The following is a 23,218-nucleotide window of genomic DNA, read 5'->3' as shown; positions in this document are numbered from 1 at the left end:
GGAAACAAATGAAAATGAACACATAACAACCCAAAATCGCTGGGACACAGCAAAAGCAATCCTGAGAGAAAAGTTCATAGCACTACAGGCAAACCTCAAAAAAAAAAATTAATAATAATCTATTTAACACTACAACTTAAACAACTAGAAAGAGAACAAGAAAAGCCCAGAGTAAGTATAAGAATGAAATAATAAAGATTAGAGCAGAAATAAATAACATAGAGACAAAAAACAATCAATGAAACCAAGAGCTGGCTCTTTGAAAGGACAAACAAAATTGATGAAGAACTAGCCAGACTCATCAACAAACAAAGAGAGAAGACCCAAATAAATGAAATAGAAACAAAACTGGAGAAATAACCACTGACACCACAGAAATACAAAGGATTGTTAGAAAATACTATGAACAACTATATGCCAACAAGCTGGACAATGTGGATGAAGTGGGCAAATTCCTAGTAAAATACAGTATCCCAAAAGTGAATCAGGAAGAATCAGAAAACGTGAATAGGCCAATCACAACTGATGAAACAGAAGCAGTAATCATAAAACACCCAGAAAACAAAAGCCTAGGTCTGGACAGCTTCACAGCAGAGTTTTACCAAACATTCAAAGAACTAATACTCCTATATTACTAATATAGAACTAATACAGCAGCAGTTCTTAATTCAAAGAACTAATACACCTATACTCCTCAAACTATTTAAAAAAATCCAAGAGGAAGGAACACTTCCAAACTCTTTTTATGAGGCCAGAATTATCCTAATTCCAAACCCAGATAGAAAGAAAGAGAATTACAGGCCAATATCCCTGATGAACATAGATGCTAAAATCTTCAACAAAATATTAGCGAATCTGATCCAGCAATATATTTAAAAGATCATACACTATGACCAAGTGGAGTTTATTCCAGGGATGTAGGCTGGTAAAATATTCACAGATTAATAAATGTGATACATCACATAAACAGGTTGAAAGACAAAGATCACATGACCAGCCCTAACCGGTTTGGCTCAATGGATAGAGCATTGGCCTGCGGACTAAAGGGTCCCAGGTTCGATTCCAGTCAAGGGCATGTACCTTGGTTGTGGGCACATACCCAGTGGGGAGTGTGCAGGAGGCAGCTGATTAATGTTTCTCTCTCATCGATGTTTCTAACTCTCTATCCCTCTCCCTTCCTCTCCGTAAAAAAATCAATAAAATATATTATAAAAAAAATAGATATAAACAGATACAGAAAAAGCATTCAACAAAATTCAACACCCATTTTTGATAAAAACTCTCAGCAAAGTTTGGAGAGAGAGAGAGCATATTTCAACATGATAAAGGCCATATATGACAAACCTATAGCAAACATCATACTCAATGGGCAAAACTAAAACCATTTCCCCTAAGAACAGGAACAATACAGGGATATCCGCTTTCACCACTCTTACTCAATATAGTATTGGAAGTCATAGCCACAGAGATCAGACAAGAAGAAGAAATAAAAGGCATCTAAATTGGGGAGAAGGAAGTAAAACTCTCAGTATCTGCAGATGACATAATATTGTACATAGAAAACCCTAAAGACTCCACCCTAAAACTACTACATTTAATAAGTGAATTTGGCAATGTAGCAGGGTACAAAATCAATACCCAAAAATCTATGGCTTTTTTATACACCAATAATGAATTACCAGAAAGAGAAACTAATCAAACAATCCCATTTACCACTGCAACAAAAAAAATGAAGGTACTTAGGAATAAACTTAACCAAGAAAGCAAAGACCTGAACTCTGAAAACTACAGGATGTTGAAAAAAGAGATAGAAGAAGATATAAACAAGTGGAAGAATATACTGTGTTCATGGATTGGTAGAATCAACATCATTAAAATGTCCATACTAACTTAGGCAATCTATAAATTCAGTGCAATCCCTATTAAAATACCAATAGCATATTTCACAGATCCAGTCAACAAATACTCCAAAAATTTATATGGAATCAGAAAAGATACTGCATAGCTGCAGTAATTTTGAGAAAGAAAAACAAAGTTGGAGGAATCACAATACCAGATTTCAAGTTATACTACAAAACCACCATAATCAAAACTGCCTGTTACTGCCACAAGAACAGGCATATGTAGATCAGTGGAACACAACAGAGACCCCAGAAATTGACCCAAGCCATTATGCTCAATTAACATTTGACAAATGAGGCAAGAGCATACAATGGAGTCAAGAGAATTTCTTCAATAAGTTGTGTTGGGAAATAGGACAGATAGATGCAAAAAAAATTAAACTAGACCGCCAACTTACACCATACAAAAGGATAAACTCAAAATTTATAAAAGACTTAAGTATAAGTCATGAAACCATAAATATCCTAGGAGAAATCACAGGCAGTAAACATCTCTTGTAGCAATTTTTTTACAGATACATCTCCTAGAGCAAAAGAAACTAAGGAAAAAATAAACAAATGGGACTACATCAAAATAAAAATACTCTGTACTGCAAAAGAAGCCAACAAAATGAAAAGGGAGCCCACTGTATGGGAGAACATATTTTGCAATGATACATATGATAAAGGGTTAATATCCAAAATATATAAGGGACTCATACAACTTAACAAAAGGAAGACAAACAATCCAATTAGAAAATGGGCAAAGGACCTATAGACACTTCTCCAAAGTGGATATGCAGATGGCCAAGAGATATATGGAAAAATGCTCAAAGTCACTGATTATCAGAGAGATGCAAATTAAAATGACAATGAGGTATCACCTCACACACCTGTCAGAATGGCTATCATCAACAAATCAACGAATGACAAGTGCTGGCGAGGATGTGGAGAAAAGGGAACCCTAGTATACTGTAGGTGGGAATGCAGACTGGTATAGCCATTATGGAAAACAGTATGGAGTTTCCTCAAAAAATTAAATATGGAACTGCCAATTGACCCTGTGATCTCACTTCTAGGAATACATCCTAAGAAAACTGAAACACCAATATAACAAATGTGTGCATCCCTATGTTCATAGCAGCACAATTTACAATAGCTGAGATCTGGAAACAGCCCAAGTGCCCATCAGTAGATGAGTGGATAAAAAAGCTCTGGTGCATTTATACCATGGAATACTGTGCAGCAGTAAAAAAGAAGAATCTCTTACTCTTTGAGATAGCATGGAGGGGCCTGGAGAGTATCATGCTAAGTGAAATAAGTCAGTCAGAGAAAGACAAGTATCACATGATCTCACACATATATGGAATCTAAGTAACAAAATAAACTGATGAAGGGAGTGTATCCAGAGACATGGAAATTTCTGCACTCAGGGGGTCTCTCAGCCCGGCCTGTGCCCTCTCCCAATCCGGGAGCCCTCAGGGGATGTCTGACTGACAGCTTAGGCCCACTCCCCACCAGAAAAGGAAACAGAGGCGAGCAATTTGTCAGAGAAAGAATTCAGAACAATGGTTCTAAGGACACTGAAAAGGATGGGAGACAAATTGAACAACATGTGTAAGAATTAAGAGGACATGAAAAAGAATTGATAGTAAATAATGACACAGCCACAATAAAGAACACAATGGAAAGTTTCAGCAGTAGATTAGAAGAAGCTGAGGACTGCATCAGTGAGTTAGAATACAAGGTAGAAAAAAAAAAACACCCAAGCACAGCAGCAACTGGAAAGAGCTTAAAAAGCAGGAAGAGAGCCTAAGGGAACTTTGGGACAACACAAAATGAAACAACATCTGCATAATAGGGGTGCCAAAAGGAGGGGAAGATGAGCAAGAAATACAAAACCTGTTTGAAGAAATAATGAAAACTTCCCTGATGTTGGGAAGAAAAAAGCCACACAATTCCAAGAAGTACAAAGAATCCTAAACAAGATGAACGCAAAAAGACCCACACCAAGGCACATCATAATTAAATTGGGAAACATCAATGACAAAGTAAGAATCTTAAAGGCTGCAGAGAGAGACACAAAGTTACCTACAAGGGAACTCCTACTAGAATATCAACTGATTTCTCAACAGAAACACATCAGGCCAGAAGGAAATAGGATGAAATATATAAAGTGATGCAAAGCAAGGGACTGAATCCAAGAATACTATACCCGGCAAGGCTATCATTCAAAATTGAAGGTGAAATCAGGAGCTTCACAGACAAAAAAGGGCTAAGGGAGTTTATTACCACCAAGCCAGAAATGCAAGAAATGCTAAAGAGACTGCAGTAAAAAGAAGAAATAGGAAGGGAAGAAGGAACACAGGCATAAAGAATAAAAATGACGACTAACAAGTACCTAGCAATAATAACCTTAAACGTAAATGGATTAAGTGCTCCAATCAAAAGACACAGGGTAGCTGAATGGATAAGGAAACATGACCCATATATTTGCTGCCTACAAGAGACCCACCTTAGAACAAAGGACTCACACAGACTGATAGTGAAGGGACAGAAAAATTTTTTTCAGGCGAATGGAAATGAGATAAAAGTTAGGGTAGCAATACTTATATCTGACAAAATATACCTCAAAGTGAAGGCCATAACAAAAGATAAGGAGAGCCACTTCATAATACTAAAGAAATTCAACAAGAGGATATAACTCTGGTAAACATATATGCACCCAATACAGAAGCACCCAAATACATAAAAAAAAAAAACTTCTGGAGGATATCAAAGGAGAGATCGACAGCAATACAATCATTGTGTGGGACTTTAATACCCCACTGACACCACTGGATAAATTCTCTAATCAAAAAATCAGCAAATAGATCCTGGAGAAACCAAGATGGTGGCATAGGTTAACGCTGGAGATTGCTGCCTCCAACAACCACTTCAAAAAAACAACTAAAAGACAGAACGGACATCATCCAGAACCACTGGAAGGCTGGCTGAGTGGAAATTCTACAACTAGGAGGAAAGAGAATATCATACCCAGACTCAGAGGAGGCGCAGTGCTGAAGTGAAATACTAAGGTGCGGAGTGCACACGGAGCGGGCTGGAGGCGGAGGGCGCGGTTGTCGTTTTCAATTGGGAGGGAGTCTCAGGCCCTGAGCTCCAGTTCTGGGCGAGTCTCTAGGGACCCAGACTCAAACGGGAGAAGCGGGACTGTCTGGCTTCGGTCGGAACTTGAAGCAGCTTTCTCTCCGAGGTTTGCAGCGGTTGCTGGGACTCTGTGAGGCAGAGCCCCTAGGGACGGAACTGAGAGCAGCCATAACTGCTCGCTCCAGCCCGCCCTGTAGATCCCCGGGGACCCGCCCCGCCCAAGCCCTGTGCAGAGCCATTTGCCAGATAGCCTCAGGCAAAGGCTAGATTAGCACCGCCCTAGAGATCCAGCATAGAAGCTCTCCCACTGCAGACACAGCAGACTCTCATAGCCAGTTAGCCTGGAGGTCAAATCACCCCCGGTATTGCCGACAATAATCAAGGCTTAACTACAACAAGACTGTGCACAAAGACCACTAGGGGATGCACCAAGAAAGCATAAAAAATGCGGAGACAAAGAAACAGGACAAAACTGTCAATGGAGGATATTGAGTTCAGAACCACACTTTTAAGGTCTCTTAAGAACTGTCTAGAAGCCGTCGATAAATGTAGTGAGATCCTCAAGAAATCTAATGAGACCCTCGATGTTATGATAAAGAACCAACTAGAAAGTAAGCATACACTGACTGAAATAATGAATACTATACAGACTCCCAACAGCAGACTAGAGGAGTGCAAGAATCAAGGCAAAGATTTGAAATGCGAAGAAGCAAAAAACACCCACCCAGAAAAGCAAAATGAAAAAAGAATCCGAAAATACGAAGATAGTGTAAGGAGCCTCTGGGACAGCTTCAAGCGTACCAACATCAGAATTATAGGGGTACCAGAAGATGAGAGAGAGCAAGATATTGAAAACCTATTTGAAGAAATAATGACAGAAAACTTCCCCCACCTGGTGAAAGAAATAGACTTACAGGTCCAGGAAGCGCAGAGAACCCCAAACAAAAGGAACCCAAAGAGGACCACACCAAGACACATCATAATTAAAATGCCAAGAGCAAAAGACAAAGAGAGAATCTTAAGAGCAGCAAGAGAAAGAAACTCAGTTACCTACAAGGGAATACCCATACGACTGTCAGCTGATTTCTCAACAGAAACTTTGCAGGCCAGAAGGGAATGGCAAGAAATATTCAAAGTGATGAATACCAAGAACCTACAACCAAGATTACTTTATCCAGCAAAGCTATCATTCAGAACTGAAGGTCAGATAAAGAGCTTCACAGATAAGGAAAAGCTAAAGGAGTTCATCACCACCAAACCAGTATTATATGAAATGCTGAAAGGTATCCTTTAAGAAGAGGAGGAAGAAGAAAAAGGTAAAGATACAAATTATGAACAACAAACATGCATCTATCAACAAGTGAATCTAAGAATCAAGTGAATAAATAATCTGGTGATCATAATAGAATCAGGGACATAGAAAGGGAATGGACTGACTATTCTTGGGGGGAAAGGGGTGTGGGAGATGTGGGAAGAGACTGGACAAAAATCGTGCACCTATGGATGAGGACAGTGGGTGTGGAGTGAGGGCGGAGGGTGGGGCGGGAACTGGGAGGAGGGGAGTTTTGGGGGGAAAAAAGAGGAACAAATGTAATAATCTGAACAATAAAGATTTAATTTAAAAAAAATCAGCAAATAAACAGCAATCCTAAATGACTCACTAGATCAGATTGACTTATTTGACATCTTCAGAACATTTCACCCCAAAGCTACAGAAAACACATTCTTCTCAAGTGCACACAGGACATTTTCAAAGATAGACCATATATTAGGACACAGGCAATCTCTTCAAATTCAGGAAGATAGAAATCATATTTTAAAAATGGGCATAAGACCTGAATATACTTTCTCCCAAGAGGACATACAAATGGCCAAGAGACACACACAAAAAAATGCTCAAAGTCACAAATCATCAGAGATATGCGAATTAAAACCACAATGAGATATCACCTCGCACCAGTCAGAATGGCTATCATAAAGATTTTTTTTAACTCTAATTCAAGCCCATACTTTGGAATTATAAAATATATAAAGTCAAATCTGAAAGAAAAGATATAAAAATATTGATACACATACAAATGAATTGAAAGGTTCTTATAGTAAAACATGATGTAAAAAAGACAATTTAGAATAACTCTATTGGAAATATCAATGCTTCAAATAGCTCCACCATTAATATACCTTAAGCAGTCTGTAGTGTTACCATGCCTCCCATCAGTGGTAATGTCTAATGGGTACTTCCTGTGCCAGAATTTACCCATTGTACTGGTTGCCACTAATGTTGGCTAGGACTCACTGAACAGAAATTAGCATCAGGATAAATTAAGGGGAAACCTGGGGCATTCTGTTGCTCTCCAAAACAAAGATTTTTCAGAGATGTCTGGAAGCAAAACAGAAAAAAAAAAAAAAAAGCTAACTTGGAGAGAACTCCCACTAAAAAAAGTGGTAACAAATTGAATATTAAAAAATAATAATTACAAAAAATTGGAATGAGCTGAGCTTGTCATCTAAGCAGTGAGTTCCTAATAATACTACAAAGTACATGTGACAAAAGTATCTTTTCCATACATATTTGAATTTCCAATATTAAAAAATTTGTGATATAGCAGTATATATCAATGTATAACCAAATTATGTAAAGCTTACACTTAGTCTAGGTATGTCAAAAATAAGTTACCTAAGATGATTATCCTATACTAGAGGCCCGGTGCACAAAATTTGTGTACTAAGGGTGAGGGCCCTCAGCCCAACCTGAGCCCTCTCGCAGTCTGGGAGCCCTTGAGGGATGTCTAGCTGACGGCTTAGACCACTCCCCCTGGGGAGCAGGCTTAAGCCAGCAGTGGGACATCCTTAGCACTGCCGCAGAGGCGGGAGAGGCTCCTGCCACTGCTACTGCACTCACCAGCATAAGCCCGGCTTCTGGTTAAAAGGGTAATATGCAAATAGACTGAATGGCGGAATGATGCTATGATGCTCAATGCAGGAGCTGCCCCGGTGGTCAGTGCACTCCCACTCAGCCAGAAGCCGGGCTTGTGGCTGGCGAGCACCTGTGAGCACAGCAGCAGCAGCAGGAGCCTCTCCCACCTCCACAACAGTGCTAAAGATGTCCGGCTGACAGGGGAGCAGGCCTAAACTGTCAGTCGGACATCCCCTGAGGGTTCCGGGACTGCGAGAGGGCACAGGCTTGGCTGAGGGACCACCCCCCTCGAGTGTACGAATTTCACCAGGCCTCTAATTTACAATGTTAGACCAACATTTATTGATATGGCATGTTGTCATTGTTATTTAAAAAAGTAATCTACATACCCTGGCTGGCTTGGCTCATTGGATAGAGCATCAGCTGGCAGACTAAAGGGTCTTAGGTTCAATTCCAGTGAAGGACATGTACCTCAGCTGCAGGCTTGATCCCAATGCAGGAGGCAACCAATTGATGTGTGTCTCTCACATCGATGTTTCTCTGTCTCTCTCCCTCTACTCTCTCTAGAAAGCAATGTAAAAATATCCTCAGGTGAGGATTAATAAAGGATAAAAATAAATAAAGCAATCGACAAAACAGCCTAAGAGGTATACTAACATGAATTTATTTATTTATTGGAATATTTAAATATTCAGAGAAATATTATGTTTGTGTGTGTGTGTACACAAGTTAATAGGGTGGTGCTGGGATTACAAATGATTTATCTTTCTCTTTAAACAGATTTATACTCTAAATCCTAAAATATTACATATTAATAAAATTAAAAGCAATTACTCTAAAATTAATTGGTGGGTAAAAATTGAAAACTTTTTCCAAGAAATTCTGATTCTAAGAAAAAAATCAGTTATGTCATTTTTCTATAAGAATTACAAGTATAGTTTATAGTGTGAAATAAAATCAAAAGTAGTTACTATATATATAAAAGGCTAAGCAACCATCCAACCGTCCAACTGTCCGACCAATAGCAATGACACACACTGACCACCAAGGGGCAGACACTCCTACTGGTAGCTATGATGTGCACTGACCACCAGGGGGCAGATGCTCAACACAGGAGCTGCCGAGCTGTGGTGACTTGGCAGCAGCAGCTCTCGGGTGACGCACCCTAGAACCAGAGAGGAGGGAGCCTGATTGCGAGGGGTGTTACCTGAGAACCATGCTCTCGCAATCCAGGACCCCTCAGGGAATGTAAGAGAGCTGGTTTCGGCCTGATCCCTGCAGGCCAGGCTGAGGGACCCCACCTACCAGAGGGACCCTTCTCACTCCACAGATGCCCTTCGAGCCACAGCGCTACTTCAGGTGCAGCCGGGTGGGGAGGGACCGTGGGAGGTTGGCTCCAGGGTGTGTCCAGTCCGTCTGGCCAAGTCCCGCTCCGCCAGCCACCTTCTAATAAATTTCCTTTCAATGTGCACAAATCCGTGCACTGAAGCAGTAGTATCAAATAATAAGGCAGGACTTTTTATATTATGGTCAAAATATAACACATATCATTTAGGGGAACCAATCCATTGTCATCTTGTATAGGGTACTTTCAAAAATCCAAACTAACAAAAGCTTCTTCTCTAACAGCCCATATTAGAGGTGAAAGTTAAATCTACCTTTTTGTCACCCTCTCCTCTATTTCTGCGCCGTTGTATCTCTAGCCCAGCTTCTTTCTGAACACCTTCTGCAGACTTTGTCAGAAGCAGCATCTCTTTTTTCTTCCATTCCTGAAGAGCACAGTGTTACTGTGATTAGTGTTTACAGTAACCCCTTGTATTTTGTCCACCACCAACAAGCAAATTAGAACAAGTCAAGAGCCTAAAAGAAATCAGATCAAGTGTAGTGGGAGTCAAACATTGGCTTTTGAATGGGCTTCTTTCCTTCCTGCACTCCTACTAGGAATGCTAAATTTAAAAAGATATCCCGCTCACACTGAAAGCGATCAGGGAGTTAAATGGTGCCTGGTAACTTCCACAATCCTCTCCTTAAGAGCAGATATAATTTGTGGTGTCAGTCTCATTATTTTATGTAACAACTTGTATATCATAGCTGTGAAGAAAGATTAATGTGGGTAAATTACTTAGACTTGAAATGACTTCAAGAAATATTATAGACAACTAAAATTATTTTCAAATAAAACACTAGGCACAATCTTTCTCTTAATATTTTAAATGTATCTCTCACCTCTTCAAATTTTCTATGAAGAATATGTTTTCTTCTTGTGTGTTCCTGCTGTCGTCTTTTTTCTCTTTCCAACCAGAGGAGGCGCTGCTCTTCTCTTGTACATCCACATTGATCTAATTTCATACTTATCTTATCCAAATAACTAAATAAAAGTGCAAATGCAAGTGAAGATGAATTGCATGTTTCCCTTATAGTGGCATCAGCTGCTTTGATACACCCAGACCACCTCATTACTCAGTCTTATTTCTTGCACTGTAAGAATTTTCAGTTTTTCTCTCAGTTCTGTTCATGGACTTGTAAGCCAGCTCTCACCATGCTTTGTCATACAGATCTCTCTACCATGTCAGTATCTGTTCTTATGGCCAAGACAGTGGTAAAATGTGGAGCAGATTCCTTCAAAATACTTTGCACAGTCCTAGCCATTTTGGCTCAGTGGACAGAGTGTCAGCCTGCAGACTGAAGGGTCATGGGTTCTATTTCAGTCAAGAGCAAGTACCTCAGTTGCAGGCTCAATCCCGGGCCCTCATGTGGGAGACAACCAATCGATGTCTCTCTCACATTGATGTTTCTCTCTCTGTCTCTCCCCCCTTACTTCCACTCTCTGAAAATCAATAGAGAAAATAACCTCGGTTGAAGATTAACAACAAAAACACAAAAATACATTTTGCACAGTAATTATTCATAACTCAGTGAGTTTGCAAAGAAGGCTGGAATAACTGAAAATTTAATTTCAAATCTAGAAAGAAAAAAAAAAGGTTGAATTTCCGAAGAAAAAGATGTATCCCGGGTCCCCAGTGACTTGCAGAGCCTTAAACAAATCTTCCATCTATAATTCGGGTCTCTGCTATGTCAATATGCTTATGGAACTACCACAAAATGGACCCACAGAATATAAAAGTCAGGCTGTGCAGCCCAATCCCTCACCTTAATGAAGGATGAAAGAGGAGGAGGAGAAAACAATAATATCCCTAAGATATGGGCTTGACCATGAAATGGTTATGGTTGACCATGAGCAGGTAATATCTGAGGAGCTTACACATTTTCTTTTGGAGGCAATGCATCTCTACATCAGTACTAGATATAGTTTAGACAAACCTCTATTTTTGACTTTGCATGAACGTCTTTAAATTTAATGCTGTCAGCCCTTAAAGATGAATCATAAAAAGCGACTGCTGCCCTCGCCAGTTTGGCTCGGTGGATAGAGTGTCAGCCTGTGGACAAAAGGGTCCCAGGTTCGATTCCGGTCAAGGGTATGTACCTTGGTTGTGGGCACATCCCCAGTCGGGGGTGTGCAGGAGGCAGCTGATAGATGTTTCTCTCTCATCGATGTTTCTAACTCTCTATCCCTCTCCCTTCCTCTCTGTAAAAAATCAATAAAATATATTTAAAAAATAAATAGAAGCAACTGCTAAAGGCCAGTGCTAAAAGATTGTTTTCCTCCATTTGCAACAACAGGAAGGATTTTGGATCTCATTTGTCCTTTAGTTATCAGTTTGGATTACCTCTTGTACTCCCAGAAATCCTGTCGTCTCTGGTGGAATTTGCTCTTCCTTCCCTTGACACCCAAGTTCCCAATTTCTGTACCTCTTGGTCTCCCTTCCTCTCTATACTTAGGTCAATAGTGGGATTAAATAGTGTCTAGTACATTTTTAAAAATTTCCAGCTCCAATTCTTTCTAGTATTTTTCCAACTTATTTGAGTCTACAATCTATACATAAAATATGCATTCACTTCCATCTTACCTGGGCATTTCTAATGGCTCCTGGTCCTTAAAAGGTTGGGTCTCCTCCCATAAGAACCAATTTTGGAATTGTGCATCATCAGGAAGTCCATGTAGTTGATTGTTTAGTTGTAGTTTATTTATTTGTTTTGCAAGCATTCCCTGTATCATATAAATGCATATATCTGTATGTGTGTGTATTTATACATATATATGTTTTTAAAATTTACAGAAATGAATTGTCCTTTGACATATACCTTTTTATAGTTAGTGTTTAGTAAACTTCTTGTATTTTCTAAATAACTAAGTCAGTTTAACTGCATTTAAATCTATTTTGAATCCATTACAGACATGGGTAACTGAACCAAAGTAAAAATGTATCTCTCTAAAAATTAAAAGTAAATATCTCATTGTACATTTCTATCCATTCTGAAAAAAATTAAATGAAAGTATGGAAGAAGGGCAAGAGAAACTCTAGACACAGAGGGGGAAATATAGAACACTTAAAGGTAAAGGTAAGTTATTCTCATTTCTATACCACTTTCTCACTGTAGAACATAAATTTGTAAAAGTACACATGCACATACCTTTCTTGACCCTAAAATCCAAATTCACTCATAGGCATGTGTTTGCATCACACACACACACACACACACACACACACACACACACACACACTACCTTTGAGTCAAAAATTGAAAGGAGCCTGGCCAATGTGGCTCAGTTGCTTGGCTGTTGCCCCATGCACCGAGAGGTTGCTGGTTCCATTCTGGTCAAAGCATTCCCCTCATGACATATGTCCGGGTTCAGGCTCAGTTCCCATAGCGGACAGGCAGGAGGCAGCCACTCCATGTTGAGCTCTCATATCAATGTTTCTCTCTCTTAAAAAAAAATCAATATAACTATTCTTTTTTTAAATAAAAATTTTAAAATTGAAAAGAAGTCACTATTTATACTCACTTTCTCTACCCCTAATCATTTCACTTTACCTTTAATATAATTTTTTACTGGATGAACACAGCTGCATGTGCATAAGTACAAACACACAGTGTATATGTTCTTGAGTCACCTGTAGGACATTATAACTATTCACACTGTTCCTCTCCTTTTACTCAAGCTAACTTTGGTTCCAGTTTTAAAATCTTGCTGCTACAATAGATTATTCCTATTGGCCCCAACTCAGATAAAAGAAACACACTGGATTAGCAATTTAGTTACTAAATTATACCCAACTACCACTGACATATTAATAGATGGCCTGGTCCCTTTCCATTTCTTGGCCCATAAAGCAACCTCAAATTCTTCTTTACTCCTGCTTTAAATTTTCATTTGGAAAAAATAATTAGTCTGTCATAATCAAAGGTAAAAGTATTACAAGAAAATACTTTTTATACAAGTAAACCTTTCTTCCAAACCTTACGTAAGAAAACAAATTTAACTATTTAACTTACTTGTTCTTTTACGTAGTGCCTTTCGAAGTCTAATTTCAGACTTGTAAGATATTGCCTATACTTGTTAAACTCAGTCAAGTTACATATAACCTAAAAAACAAAACAATAACAAAAAATATAAGTATAAACATTTAAAAATCATAGCAATCAGTTTCTGAAGGGAAAATATTAATAATATGCAATTTGATAGCATTTTGGTATCAAGAGTAATAAATTGCTAACAATTTTGTAAGTAGTAGCTCTCTACAATTGTTAAACAACAGGACATATCTAAGTCTCATTACTTTTTTAAAATATGATTTATGAATTTAGTACACATAATTGGAGTTAGAATAAAATGCCTATCTATATATATAAAAACCTAATATGCTAAGTGTCCAACCAATTGGTCGACCATTTGGTCGACCACTCGATCAGTCACTATTACACACACTGACCATTAGGGGGCAGACACTCCAACCAGTCAGTTAGCTTGCTGCTGGAGTCCCACCAATTGGGACTGGGTGAGATGGGCCAGACATGCCCTGGAGCCAAACTCCCATGGTCCCTTCCCAGCCTCTAAAATATTTCTTCTAATTAATGTTCTTTCAATGTGCATAAATTCATGCACCGGGCCTCTAGGGTAATAATGATTACATATTCAATACATATTAGAATATAAAACTATTCTTATGTTTTATCAAGATTGTATCAGGCTAATATTGCTGTGTTCCTAATTTTTTTTCTTTTTAAAAAATATGGAAAGCTTCATGGATTTGCATGCCATCTTTACATAGGGGCCATGCTGATCTCTGTATCATTCCAATTTTAGTATATGTGCTGCCAAAGTAAGTACCCGTGTTCTTATTTTGTCTCGAGTTTTTAAAAATTTCGTAAGACATAATCCTTGGCAAGCATACAAAATCACTGGAGACAGAGAAAGAGAACTGTGATACAGTCAGAAAATTATTTTTATATCCTCAAATTACTTGGTAATCACCTTTTGATATTATAAACAAAAAAGGTGGAAGAAGTAGTATCATTTAGAAACGTAATTGTTGTCTGATTTTCCCTTGACCCAAAATACTAAGTAATTTATAGAATTTCTCATTAAGTATCACCAAGTTAAAAGTGAAACCCCACCCCCACTCCAGTAAAGTATTGAAGCCAGTTTATATCAAGTCTTGGAAGTATTCAATGATTAAAAGGAAGTAATCTTCAACCCACTTCATTATTGCGGGTAATGTAGCCTCCTTTCTTTAATCTCCTCCGGATATCTTCACGTGAATGGTACGCTCTTAAATGTGGATCATGAAGACTATTATATTGGTTGTCCAAAAGTCGACAATAAGGATCAGTCAGGTTAAAACCGTAAGAAGGTTGAAAAAGCTGCAAACACAGATTTTAAAAGATGATAAATGTAAATTTTGAAGATGACTGAATATTCATTCAAAATAAAGCATGCAAGAAGAATTCGACATGGGGAAACCCAGCAACAGAAAGATTTGGATTGTGTAATGCTTATCGCTTATTCCTACCCGCCCCCACCACACACACACACACCTGACCTGAATTATTCTAAAAACCCACCCTCACTCAATTCCTCCACTGATCTCCATCAGTTTCTATCCCTGAGCCAGAGAGAAAGGAAGAAAGGAAATGAAAGAGACTAGGATAAAATGTGTTTTAATGGACAAAGCTAATGCTAAGTTCTCCATTTCCTCCCTCCCTCTTCCAGGTCAAGGGACTGCATTCAAAGTATAAAGAGATAATATTAACTATGACTGTTATACCTCAATAATCTAAAAATGAAGAAATTGGAAAATCTTTTTTGAAGATGCATGGGAACAAGTTTATCAAATAATAATAGAAGTAAAGCTCAGATGTTAAAGATGATGGATTAGCCAAAGCCGGTTTGGCTCGGTGGATGGAACATCGGCCTGCGGACTGAGGGGTCCCAGGTTCGATTCCGGTCAAGGGCATGTACCTGGGTTGCGGGCACATCCCCAGTGGGAGATGTGCAGGAGGCAGCTGATCGATGTTTCTCTCTCATCGATGTTTCTGACTCTCTGTCTCTCTCCCTTCCTCTCTGTAAAAAATCAATAAAATATATTAAAAAAAAAAAAGATGATGGATTAAAGAATTATTGTTTCTTGGGATCTTATCTAATACAAGAAATCAAACAATCTCTGAATGCTATAATCAGGAAAAAAATCAAGATCTGGATTTTAAAGTTTAATATATTGAACCAGTTATGAAGGATATTGACAGGAATTGAGATTTCTCCATATGTGAAAGACCAAATACAACCTTGTGCAACAGCCATAAATATTTAAAAGAAGAAAAATATCAGCTAATAGTCATGTTTCTATGTGTTATTTTGCAGGGGTGGGGAACCTTATCTGCCAAGGGCCATTTGGATATTTAAAATATCATTTGTGGGCCATACAAAATTATCAATTTAGAAATTAGCCTGCTATATTTGTCAAACATTTAATTAACTCACCCCTAATGCCTTGGCAGGGCCAGACCAAATGATTTTCAGGGCCTTATAGGGCCCATGGGCCGAATGGTCCCCACCCCTGCTTTAGAGGAAATAGCTGTTATTTAATCTCAGTTGTAAATGAAAACATTACCAAGTTGGGGCTTTTTTTTGTTGGTTGGTTGGTTGGTTGGTTGGTTTTTTTGGTGTGAATTCTTAGTCTAATTTTTAATAGCAGGATGGTGTTAATACATTAAGCAAGAACCTGTGAAAGGGAAAAAGTAGAGGACAGAAGTAGATGTGGACTTTGTCCTAGTGTCTTTACATTATTTTTGTTTTTGTTTATGTGTTTTTGCTCAGGAAAACAGAAGTTTTAGTCTAAAGTAATATCAAAGCAGGAACTGGCCCAAGTGAAAGGCGACTGGAATGTGTGGGGATGTGGCAAACCTGAGAGCACCTATCTTGTTTGCAGGCCCGATTCAATGTACAAGACTCCACAGTCCTGACCTGTCTGCAGGGACCTGTGTTGCTCTGTCTGGCAGAAGCCATGTCAGTCATGTTCTGATCACTAAGCAGCCTGGCTGGGTGGTGTCCTAAAAGAACTCCCTTAATGTAGGTGGGAGGATGCTTCATATGTGGGCAAAGGGGATTGGTGGGAACTGATAGGATGCTAGCTTTCCTTTCCATTTAAAGCTTCCTTGGAAAGTTTCTGTTTTCAGCCTTAACCCCAGGCTTTAACCCTTCCAAGGGGCCTAAATCATAAAATGCAATCATTCCTTAATTGCCAGTGCTTCCCTGAGAAGGAAGAGAATGGAATTCTGTGGGGCAATGTCTTGAATTCAGTGAAGCCAGATATGAAGCAACCAACAGTCATGAGTCCAGGACTGTCGGACTGTTTCTTTTAGAGGTTGACATTTAGCTGTCGAGTTCTTTTAGATAGTGATTTTAGTTGTGATGAGATGTTTCTCAAGATCAAACCTGGACTACTTGACCTATAAACAAAGAACACCTTTTAAACAAATCCATTCATGCCCTACCTGGTTTGGCTCAGTGGATAGAGCTTTGGCCCATGGACTGAAAGGTCCTAGGTTCGATTCTGGTTACAGATTAGATCCCCAGGCGTGTGCGGGAGGCAACCAATTGATCTGTCTCTCTCACATCACAGTAGGTCCTTAGGTTACATGGGAGATATTTTCGCCGTAAGTTGGAACCCACCTACATAAGCACCTGTGTCACTCACCTGGAACATATACACAGCAGTAATGAAGTGAAACAGTAAAAAAAATTTAAAAGAAAGATAACAATTCCTGACCTTTACTTGTGGTAAATAAATAATAAAAAACATAAAGCACATATGTACATACGTCGAAATGATGGAACTTTTTTTTTTTAATAAATAAATGGGAGATGGCGATGTAACCACAAAACAATGTACCTCGAATCCAACGTAACCCAAGGACTGCCTGTATTTCTCTCTCTGTGCCTCTCCTCCTCCCTTCCACTCTCTCTAAAAATCAATGGGAAAATATCCTCGGGTGAGGATTAACAAAAAATTCATTCATTGGAGCCAGGATAATCCTGTTTGTCAATTAAAATAACTGGTTTGTGTCCCTTTGGGAAAAAAAAGAAGAAACACACTAAAAGTGTAAATATAAAGCATTATTCATTGAGAAACTTTTACTAAAAGAAAAGGAAGGCTCTCACAAACTCAGTCTTCAAGGAAATTGGTTGGTGCCAAATTATAATTAAATGAAGACAGTTTGGGGAAAACGAACATAAGAATAGAGAGAACATTTTTTAAAAAGTAGTTGATAAGCGAATTAATATTTGACAGAAAATGGTAACACAATAAATAATATATTTGAGGAAGCAGACAAAAGAAAGAGGGCAAAATTTAAACACAAGAGTAGTAGTATAGGTGGCAAGCATGCTGTAGGAAAGCTAGTTTGTGTGAATGTGACCCAGTTAAATTGTGTGAAGTAGGCATGTTTTTAGTCAGCTTGCTCTATCCTATAAAAACAGATTTGTTTTTAAAAACAAGTATTTTCCAGAAGCAAAACTTGCTTTAAGAAATCATGTTTACTTGGCAAGTATCAAATACCTACTCATTTCTGACATCACAGAGAGCAGAAGGGTAAGGGGGTCTCATGGAATTCTTCCTTGTAGAATTTTTGGCTCTGTTAATCAAAGAAACCATTCAAAAAGAATGTCCTCCACCTCCTTCAGGGTTAGTGTTTGACTCAAGGACTGGGTAGGTTTCAGGGTGGGAGTAGTGTTGAGAACTAAAAACAAGAAAGTGTTTGAGGGAAGTACACACCGTAACCCAGTATGAGTTAAGTTATAAAACTGTAATTACAGAATTATAGTGTTGAGTAAAATTATACAAACAAGGGCAATGCAAATTCTAAGGAAATATAAGCTCACTGGGGGCTATGATAGTTCACAAAATAAATCTTGAAATATGGTTGAAATCCATAGACTGAGGAGAAGAGGGACGGGTACACCAGGTTTGGGGGAAGGTGAGGAAAGGCACAGAAGCATTCCCATGGTATGTGAGAGGAGGTATGAAAGACCCCAACTGGAGGAAGCGGAGGTTCTGGGTGGGAGTAAAGACTGGACAGGGGAGAAACCAAGATGGCGGCATAGGTTAACGCCAGAGATTGCTGCCTCGAACAACCACTTCAAATTACACCTAAAAGACAGAACGGACATCATCCAGAACCACAGGAAGGCTGGCTGAGTGGAAATTCTACAATTAGAAGGAAAGAGAGTATCATACCCAGACTCAGAGGAGGCGCAGTGCTGAAGTGAAATACTCAGGTGCGGAGTGCTCGCGGAGCAGGCTGGCAGCGGAGGGCGCGGTTGTTGTTTTCAATCGGGAGGGAGCTTCAGACTCTGAGCTCCAGAGCCGGGCGAGTCTCTAGGGACCCAGACTCAAACGGGAGAAGCAGGACTGTCTGGCTTCAGTCGGAACTCGAAGGCAGCTTTCTCTCCGAGGTTTGCAGCAGTTGCTGGGACTCAGTGAGGCAGAGCACCTAGGGATGGAACTGAGAGCAGCCATAACTGCTCGCTCCAGCCCGCCCTGTAGATCCCCTGGGACCCGCCCCGCCCAAGCCCTGCACAGAGGCATTGCCGGATAGCCTCAGGCAAAGGCTAGATTAGCACCGCCCTAGAGATCCAGCACAGAAGTTCTCCCACTGCAGACACAGCTGATTCTCATAGCCAGTTGGCCTGGAGGTCAAATCCCCGCCAGTATTACCAACAACAACCAAGGCTTAACTACAACAAGACAGTACACAAAGGCCACAAGGGGGTGCACCAAGAAAGCATAAAAAATGCGGAGACAAAGAAACATGACAGAAATGGAGGATACAGAACTCAAAACCACACTTTTAAGGTCTTTCAATAAGTTTCTAGAAACTGCCGATAAACTTAATGAGATCTACAAGAAATCTAATGAGACCCTCGATATTGTGATAAAGAACCAACTAGAAATTAAGCATACACTGAGTGAAATAAAGAATATTATACAGACACCCAACAGCAGACCAGAGGAGTGCAAGAATCAAGGCAAAGATTCGAAATGCGAAGAAGCATAAAACACCCAACTGGAAAAGCAAAATGAAAAAAGAATCCGAAAATACGAAGATAGTGTAAGGAGCCTCTGGGACAGCTTCAAGCGTACCAACATCAGAATTATAGGGGTACCAGAAGATGAGAGAGAGCAAGATATTGAAAACCTATTTGAAGAAATAATGACAGAAAACTTCCCCCACCTGGTGAAAGAAATAGACTTACAGGTCCAGGAAGCGCAGAGAAGCCCAAACAAAAGGAACCCAAAGAGGACCACACCAAGACACATCATAATTAAAATGCCAAGAGCAAAAGACAAAGAGAGAATCTTAAGAGCAGCAAGAGAAAGAAACTCAGTTACCTACAAGGGAATACCCATACGACTGTCAGCTGATTTCTCAACAGAAACTTTGCAGACCAGAAGGGAATGGCAAGAAATATTCAAATGATGAATACCAAGAACCTACAACCAAGATTACTTTATCCAGCAAAGCTATCATTCAGAACTGAAGGTCAGATAAGGAGCTTCACAGATAAGGAAAAGCTAAAGGAGTTCATCACCAACAAACCAGTATTATATGAAATGCTGAAAGGTATCCTTTAAGAAGAGGAGGAAGAAGAAAAAGGTAAAGATACAAATTATGAACAACAAACATGCATCTATCAACAAGTGAATCTAAGAATCAAGTGAATAAATAACCTGGTGATCATAATAGAATCAGGGACATAGAAAGGGAATGGACTGACTATTCTTGGGGGGGAAAGGTGTGTGGGAGATGCGGGAAGAGACTGGACAAAAATCGTGCATCTATGGATGAGGACAGTGGGTGTGGAGTGAGGGCGGAGGGTGGGGAGGGAACTGGGAGGAGGGGAGTTATGGGGGGAAAAAAGAGGAACAAATGTAATAATCTGAACAATAAAGATTTAATTTAAAAAAAAAAAAAAAAGACTGGACAGGAAGGTTGGGGGAAATCATGGAGTGTCTTCCGGGAGGCAGAGCTTTCTTCCATTAAAGTGAAGTTAAAGTACCTAAGTATGTTAACTCACTTCAATTCCATTTTTTCCTCACTGTTGTGTATGAAATAGAATTTCTCTCAAAACAAAATCATAGAGAAGTTTCTATAATGAGATTTTTGTCCAATTTATTATTGGTTAAAATCATAACATAATTAAATGCCAGCCAACACCAATAATTTTCCACCTTTGAACCAAACATATTTATTTCTAAGTAAATAAAATCTCACTGAATATATCTTGTGTTGTTACCAAAAAAAAAAAAAGTTAACATGCTTCTAAAACTTAAGAGAGAACTAAGAATAACACCTGTCCATCCCATGATTCTGTGCAAGCCAGACTAAATGAAGTTGATTGGCATGAATCTAAACAATACCTTGGTTTACATGTGTGTTTGAGTTGATTTTTTTTTCTGTAAATGTTAATGCGAATTCCCTTAATGGAGTTTGTATAATGTAGCACTTACTTGACTTTAAAAGCAAGTAGAAATGGGCAAAGTCAACCAATGTCAAGACAAAAACTACCTTTTTATTTAACTTCGTCGTATAGTATAAATTATTGCTCCCAGGGATCACAGGCAGCTTGACCTCAAGAGGCAGATCCAGTAGTGCAGCCACTCCACTGTCTGGGAAATGGGCTTCGTGCTCACCCTGTCAGGAACAAAGGAGAGTTTTGTCTTTCCTTTTAGGCTTTATTTCCTTAGTTCAAGCCTATCTACCCCTAGTTTAACCAAAGGAAGCAAAGGGTCATCCAGTCAGGATTAAAGGGGCCTGGCCTGTCAGACAGCCCTGAAGACCTGGTCTGTCACCAGCCAGTTGCTGCTCCCCACTGCACTGCATGAAGGTACCCCAAGCACCATAGTTACACCCATGTGACCTGTCTGTGGCTCTCTTTGCCCTGCCCCACAGGAAAACAGGGCCTCTTGCCACTCACAGCTCCACACTGCTGGGGGTTGTTGTCCAGGCTGCTAGAGTTCTTCCTGGTGGTGGCAACGCTGTTACCCTTGGAATGGGTGCTGAGGTAACTCTCCATTGAAGACCTGGGCCCCTGCCCTCCTCATCCCTTGTCCAGACCTCACCTGGAATGGCCGGTATGCCCTTTTGCTTGAGGCCCCGCTATCTCCGAGTTCCAGGTTGTAATGTGGGGGCCCCATAGGGCGGAGCCCTCAGAGGCTGGCTCCTCTCGCTTGAGGCCTGAGCTTCCAGAGCTGGGGAAATCAGTCCACAGGGCCTGGTCCAAAAATCATTTCTCTCTGAAACCAACACAAAACCACATCAAACCAAACCCCAAGTCACAACATATAACGCTTTGCTGGCGCATAGCTGGCTCATTTCTTCGGGCCTCCAAGGAGCTATGGTTCCAGAAAAAGAAAACTCCAGGAGTGATTGTACCAACCATTCTAGGGCCAGAGGCCTGGCTTTCCACCTGTCCCCTCCTAGACACTATGGCCACACCTTTCCCAGGCTCCTGCAACCACTTCCCACTCCAGGTCTCAATGACGTTCCTTTGACCCTTGTTTCTCATCCAGTTCATCTGACTGCTACCCTTTATCCTTCTTGATCCTTTGGTGTCCACTGTCACCTCTCTTGCCTTAAGCTCTCACTTTATAATCCCAAAGTTTAAAAATTAAAGTAACATTCAAAGGGCTCAACAACATATATTCATTCATGTTACCAAATAAGAACAGGCAACACTTAAGAGTTAAGGACTGTATCTACCCTGCTTTGCTCCATAACAATTACTGCTCTCAGTTCCAGAGCTCAGGCCCTCTCTTCCCGGCACAGCTACTTCCTCCAAAGGCTGATCTACCAATCATGCCCAACTCCTTTCCTGGGTCTCAAGTTAAGCTTAACTGGTAGGTTGTTAATATTATAATGATGGTTTTAATTGTCTGATCCACATACATGCTTTCAAATGTTTTTATGGTACTGGTTTAGCATGAAATCAGTGAATGTTAACTTCTAATCAAAGCTGGATCTGAAATTCTTTTCCAAGATAATGTCCTTATAGGGAAATTCAATTGATTATTCTAATTCACAGCATCCACTCCCTAAAATAAGAAATATCGCCATTCATTTATTCAATAAACATATATCGTAAGATTGCTTTCGTTTTCCTCAATTTTCAGCCTTCCTCTGATCCCTCCTTCTCTCAAAAAAAAAAAAAAAAAGCCAAAATGGAAATAACCTTGGTAAAATGAAGTCAAGCAGACATGGTTTTGAATCCTAACTCTGGATTTGAATTCCTTTTTCTCTATCTCTAAAATATTCTCCCCTATAAAACAGGAAAAACAATGTCTTCCTTTCAAGAAAATTTCTGTGAAGGTATGTGTAAAGAACAGACCTAATTGCTTGATATTTAACAGATCCTCAATGAACAGTAACTATTCAGTTTAAACGCCTACAATATTTCCCCCAAATCACTAACCTCTAGCACCTCTGTTTTCACCAGTTACATTTTAGAAATCGTTATGCATAAAATATTATGGACTTTATTTTTTACCTTTAATCACATTTAACAATATATGTAAAATAATACTAAATGACCTTAAAACCCAAGTTTGATCGTCATTCCCCTTTGCCTAATCTTTCAACAGCTCCCCACTACAGTTAATATAAAATCTAAATTCATCACCATGGCATTCAAAAGGGGACAGGATCTGGTTCCTGCCTATCTACAACCTAATCTCACATCACACTTCCTCTAACTTAGTAAGCTCTGGCCACATTGCTCAGTGTGTTGAATACACATGTTCTTTCCCACATTAAAGACTTTGCATTTGCTGTCCTCTTCACCTACACACGTGCTCCCCACCCACTCTCCCATCCC

At 39.6% G+C, this 23,218-nt stretch overlaps 1 protein-coding gene and 1 non-coding gene across 2 annotated transcripts; both read right to left on the bottom strand.

Annotated features, from left to right (window-relative positions):
• Positions 1-9,439: 9,439 nt before the first annotated feature.
• Positions 9,440-21,421, bottom strand: LOC118674606 (fibrous sheath-interacting protein 2-like). The gene is made up of 7 exons (XM_036346616.1): positions 21,323-21,421; positions 20,914-21,039; positions 14,548-14,709; positions 13,342-13,431; positions 11,913-12,052; positions 10,171-10,312; positions 9,440-9,713 (listed from the first exon to the last, which is right to left on the bottom strand). The coding sequence occupies exons 1-7, from the start codon at positions 21,419-21,421 to the stop codon at positions 9,567-9,569; spliced, it is 906 nt and encodes a 301-aa protein (XP_036202509.1). The 3' UTR covers positions 9,440-9,566.
• Positions 14,073-14,176, bottom strand: LOC118661353. The gene has a single exon (XR_004969307.1). It is a non-coding gene; the product is annotated as a U6 spliceosomal RNA (small nuclear RNA).
• Positions 21,422-23,218: the final 1,797 nt, after the last annotated feature.

Source organism: Myotis myotis, unplaced genomic scaffold (genome assembly GCF_014108235.1).
Source record: "Myotis myotis isolate mMyoMyo1 unplaced genomic scaffold, mMyoMyo1.p scaffold_m19_p_1, whole genome shotgun sequence".
NCBI classification, from domain to species: Eukaryota; Metazoa; Chordata; class Mammalia; order Chiroptera; family Vespertilionidae; genus Myotis; species Myotis myotis.
Note: the sequence above shows the minus strand (reverse complement) of the source record. Positions and strands in the feature narration are given on the sequence as shown.